This window comes from Brachycentrus maculatus, unplaced genomic scaffold (genome assembly GCF_059751285.1).
Source record: "Brachycentrus maculatus isolate JH-2025_06_01 unplaced genomic scaffold, ASM5975128v1 h1tg001514l, whole genome shotgun sequence".
Classification (NCBI taxonomy): Eukaryota; Metazoa; Arthropoda; class Insecta; order Trichoptera; family Brachycentridae; genus Brachycentrus; species Brachycentrus maculatus.
In genome coordinates this window covers 32,527-38,124 of record NW_028282148.1, presented here as the reverse complement: position 1 = coordinate 38,124, position 5,598 = coordinate 32,527, and the positions used below count along the sequence as shown (strand labels likewise).

At 42.9% G+C, this 5,598-nt stretch overlaps 1 protein-coding gene across 1 annotated transcript; it reads left to right on the top strand.

Moving 5' to 3' along the window:
• Positions 1–647: 647 nt before the first annotated feature.
• On the top strand, positions 648–1,111 carry LOC148298900 (uncharacterized; the record flags this gene model as incomplete). Its single annotated transcript, XM_088276550.1, has 1 exon — positions 648–1,111. A coding segment is annotated over one exon (464 nt), but the record flags the coding sequence as incomplete, so codon positions are not given.
• Positions 1,112–5,598: the final 4,487 nt, after the last annotated feature.

The window sequence follows — 5,598 nt, the reverse complement described above, 5'->3', positions numbered from 1 at the left end:
TCCCAACCCCAACCCCAACCCCAACCCCAACCCCAACCCCAACCCCAACCCCAACCCCAACCCCAACCCCAACCCCAAGTACAATGAGCTGATTCTGTTGAGGAGAAGATAATCAATTGAGAAATGGGAATAATATGAATACATTTAAATACATATGAATGCCTATAAATACACGCATAAGTACACATAATTAAATATCAATGCGTATGCCTTAATGATAGGACGATTGTAAATTAGCAGCATTCTTGTCCCACGGTGTCTGCCATATAGCTTACCAAAACAAATATAAAATCTTCGTCTGCCATTTCATCAATCTGCCACATTAGGTTTGGTCTGATCTTACTCGGTAACTCTTATAATGTAATAACTTTATATCTTATAAATGATCTGGCAGACAATAGTTGTCTCTCTGCTCCTCATGTTCTCCTCATAAAGCTTCGAGTTAAGCATAAATGTGAATGCATCCACAATTACCTATCCAGTCAGGCTTACTTACGTCGACAGGATTAATCAGTGGTGGCCTCCTGAAAAGATAGCTGGGGGAATAGGGGTTCCGGGCTATGCCAATAAAACTATTTACAATTTTGTTGTCCTGGCCTTCTGGAGCTATGGTGGTGGTCCTTTGGATATTGTTAACATTTGGGCAGATCCCATGAAGTATTTCAGTGCAGAGAATCCCTTTGGAGGCTCAAAGGACGAAATCCAGAAGACCCTCAAGAAAAAATATAACGATGCTGGCGTGAAGATTCTTATCAGTGCTTTTGGAGCCACAGAATTCCCAACAAGTGCTAAAGTGGACCCCATAGACTGTGCGATCAAACTAGCCACATTTGTCAATGAAAACAACCTGGACGGGGTCGATATTGATTGGGAGGATAACGCGGCAATGGAGGCAGGAACCGGGGAGAATTGGCTCATCGATTTCCAAACCAAACTTCGAGCATTGCTCCCCAAACACATCATCACACATGCTCCACAAGCCCCCTATTTCAAGCAGGAGTATTACAAGAATGGGGCCTACGTGACAGTCAACAAGCAAGTCGGACATACAATCGACTTCTATAATATCCAGTTCTATAATCAAGGCGACACCAGGTATGATACTTACTAGACTTTGTTTTTGAGTTCAGGCTCCTACTTTTCAGGGACCTCTGTCAAGGAAATTGCAGCGAGAGGAGTGCCTTTGAAGAAAATCATCGTGGGGAAGCCTGTGACATCTGCAGATGCCTCGAACACAGGCACAGTTTCCTCGACGGACCTCGGGTCTTGGACCACCAAAGCATACAACGATTTGAAATGGTTCGGAGGGATAATGTACTGGCAGTACGTCTCGGATCCAGTCGGTGACTCGATCATGAAATCCGCAGGGCATCTGAAAGAACTGTGCGAGACAAATAAGAATTGCACATGATCGCAACATCCCATCAAATAATTCAGCCATAATATCATATTATATCATTGAATGCAATAGAATAGAAATCATGCACTGCATTGAAAATTGATAACTATTATTATCAATAAAATTTAATCGATGTCCTACTACTATCCCTACTACCCTTCCTACTACAGCAGGTACTTCATCCCTAACTCAGGTATTATTCTCCGCTCTCTTATTATCCTTACTCCTATTCCCTTGCTGCCGAGAGTGCCCTGCGCAGGTCGAGGGTCGAAGCCGAGATTCTTGACTCCAGGCTGAGGAGGTCTAGAGTAGAGGCAGAAATTATCGCGGATAGCGCCCTTAGGAGATCGAGAGTTGAAGTCTAACTAGCTGCCAGCAGAGTCGCTGCCGAGTCTGCACTTCGAAGGTCGAGAATCGAAGCGGAAGTGGCAGTTGATAGCGCCCTGAGGAGATCAAGAATCGAGGCTGAGCTCACTGCATCTAGATTGAGCCAAGATGACTATCTCCGCAGGCTAAGAGTGGAATCCGACGTGAACAGGCTGCTCGCCAGATATTGATTGATTGATATCTTTGCCATTATATGATAACTCCAGTCGTAAATAGCGTTAATAAATTGATGTATATGTAATCATTCATGGCCAGTCCAGAACATGTTTAGTTCAGTCAGCCTTTCCTCGCCATCTTCTTTTGGTACTCCTTGAAGCAGCATGACTTATACTGCTCCTTTGACCCGCATTTGCACTTTTTATTTTTAGGATGGTTTGGATAGGGTTCCTCCTCAACTTACTACTCCTTCTCTTGGAAATCGTTTATATCCATTTCATCTAGCTGCTTCATCATCAGCATTTAGTTCATGTCCTCGCTTCCCATCATTGCCAAGTGCCCATACATGTTTTTGTTTAGTTAGTTTAGTCGGATTGAAGCTGGCTCCTCGCTGAAGTCCTCCCGGTTTCGAATGCTGAGGTAGTGCTCGAAGTCCTCTGTTTGGAAGTACGCCAAATGAATCAACCCTCCCATCGGATCATTCAATATTGGGGTAATGTAATATTCTTCAAGGTTTTTCTTATGCACGATAATAATGGATCTAAAACTTTCGCATAGAGCTTGAAGTTCGAGATGCCCTCCCCATTCCCCATTTTTACGCATGCCCTAAACATACTGCTCGACTGTGCCATCCTCATCTTCGTCCAAATAGTTGGCAAAGAATTAGGCATTCTTCAGGATAAATTTGCAGGCTTATTCTCTCATGATTATATGCGTTGCTTAATTTCCATCCATTTGGTCCGCGAGGGATCTGAAAAGGCAGTTGCCGTCACCTCCCACGTCCCTCAGTTTCAGGTCAAAAATTGCAATTTCGGTGTTAAATTCCTCATAGTATTTGAGATACTCTTTGGAGAGTTTGAACCGATCGCCACTGCCCATTTTTTTATGCATTTTTTTCTTAAAATTCCGATCTTCCTTCCGCATTTCCCTCCTCGATTATATTTCCTTTTGCTTATCTCTTTTTCCTTTGGCCATTGGTTCTCTTTTGGTGAATTGTAATGTTTAATTCTTTGATTATCTAATCGATATTTATACTCGATATATATCCACATCTAGTATGCCCGACTATATCTAAATTGCGTTTCTCTTGCAATGATATCATTCGTCTTGATCGCAGCATTGCATTTGTTTAAAATATTTAAATTCATAAAAATCGCCGACTTGTTTGATCTAAATATTTGAGAGTGATAGAAGTATGTTGAAACAATTAAAGAGAAGAGAGGATATCACTCGACTCTGAAGTCTCGAGAAGGGCACACTCTTGGGGCTATCATGGTCCACACGTAGAGCAAGAAAGTTGCCCAACTTATCGTTATTCTGACCCAGAAGCCAAACCCACTCGATTGCAGTTCCCCTGTCGTGATGTTCGCGGAGTTCCAATTCGTGATGAGCATTCCCACATATACAGCTGCAAGACACATGTAAAAGTGCCATTTGGTCCAGTCGCAAGTCACAGTATATTTCTATTCGTTTTTCAATGTTAAGTCATCCTCGTTTGAGGCTGGTTGCTTGTAGTCTTTCTACTTGCTGGCTTATCCGAGTTCTGCGTCGGCCACTCCCATTGCTGTGTTGATGTTTCCATCCCTGGTGACCTTCACTTGCCCCGTTCCCCCCATTATCGAGCCATACATCGTCAGCACAAAGAAGAAAGTTGAAATTATGATGTCTGCTACCAGCGGCCCCAACTGCATCCGCACGCAGGTGCTCGACACGCCAGCGTCAAACGAGAACTGCGCGATGAAATTCATAAACGCAATATAGACAGATACAAAGGCAGTGGTGAGTAGACTGTTTTGGTCATTGAAATGCAGCAATTGAATTATGGGCAACACAATCAGAATAATTGAAGTGACAATGTTCACCCAGAGAGAGCTGGTACATCCCTCGGGTGTTGCTGCAAAGTAGATATAGCCGAGGACATTTAAACCGATTGCAATAGCTTATCCAAACACTGTTAGAGTCACCAACAGACACGCGTATTGGCTCTGTCCAGAGTCATAGCGCTTGACGAGCCGGATGCCTGCAAGGTAGAAGAGATCGATCAGAATAATGCACTGCAACACCATAAACAGAATCGATATGTATTGGCTCGCGATCGCATAGTTCGTGAATACATTATTGCTGATCCACAGCGACCCAATGAATAGCGCCACCACTATCGAATATTTAATGCAGAAACACCCCTAATTCACGACCATGGAGCATCTCGATCGGAATGCCATGAAGATCATCATTATGATGAAGAGGATCAGCAGACAAATCGACAGTCGGAATATTGCGGACGACCCGATGCATTCGTAACTAAATGTAATGAAAACTGTACCTGCTGCCTGACGTTGCTGGGCACGCGAACCATCGCTCGAAGTATTCTAGGAACGAAACCAATTTATTCAAAAAAAAGAAGACAAATATTGCAGGAATGATGAAGACCATTACCAAGATGAAGTAGAATATCTTGGTGACTCTTTCTGGTCCCATAAGTTTCTTGAGGCCATCCGTGCACTCACCACAGCAGCAAGAGCAGCAGCATCCAGCTCCAGCTAACAAAACTGTTCCCATTTAACTTACTATTATAATGCATCATAATTACTATCCATTATTATAAAGTATGCTTCAGGGATAAATAGGCTTGTTCACATTGCAATCGGCATCAAACCTAACAGAAACCACATAGTAGTCGAAATGCAAAAATAAACGAAATATGTGCTTATAGATCATTTAAAATTTAACGCTAGTTGTTCATCAACTCTCCTCGCAATAAGATCGTTGGAAGTTATGATTTTCCTCACTTCTGGCAGTTTCGACCATTTGTATCGATACTATTATAAGTTCTGTGATGTCTGCATTTTGTATTAGTCTATCTCATCCTGCCCAATGCTCATGCCCTATAGCATTCTCTCAATGTCCCATTGCTTTAACTTCATGACTCTTTCGTAAAAGCCCAGCGATTGCAGCTCGCATGCAACTTACAGCTCATTATACAAGATAAAAGCTGCTTCCCAAATTATGTTTAATAAGGCGATGATATCCTCGCACTCGTTAGAATTGGCTAAAGCTGCTTTGTAGAACAAATGCAGTCCATTCACTATTTAACTCATGTGCTCCTGATGAAGCAGCATTTCCAAGATGATCCTGGTGTGCAGTATGAGGATGTTTGGAGGTGATTTAAAAAGGTTTTACATTGATAAGGATTGTGCAAGGAGCTATGTTCTCAACTGCAGCTGGATAATGGTCATTTTAGGGTGATAATAATTGCCGGTTACTGTCATGAGCTTGTTCATTGTCTACTCCTGGGATAAATTGAGCTGTCGGACAATCTTCAGGGTGAACTCAAGCATCGGTTACTAGATTCCCGCGCAGTACTGTGTTTTATTTACTTTCTGGAAGTATAAGTCCAGCAAATTCAGAGCGCTACTGCTAATAACCACATACTACAGAGATTACAGCAGCACATTTAGCAACTGGCAGCAAAGATGTTCAATGTTGGACTTGTACTCCTCAGTGCTGGTGCCCAACAGCGATTAAAATAGCTGGGCGAGGAGATGGATGAGCTTCTCTTCGACGATCGGGCCGTAGCGGGTGGTCGCGGCCAGCTACTCTATTCCTTCCATGATCTTCTCAGTGAAGATGGAACTATTTCGGTGGTACTTGTGGGC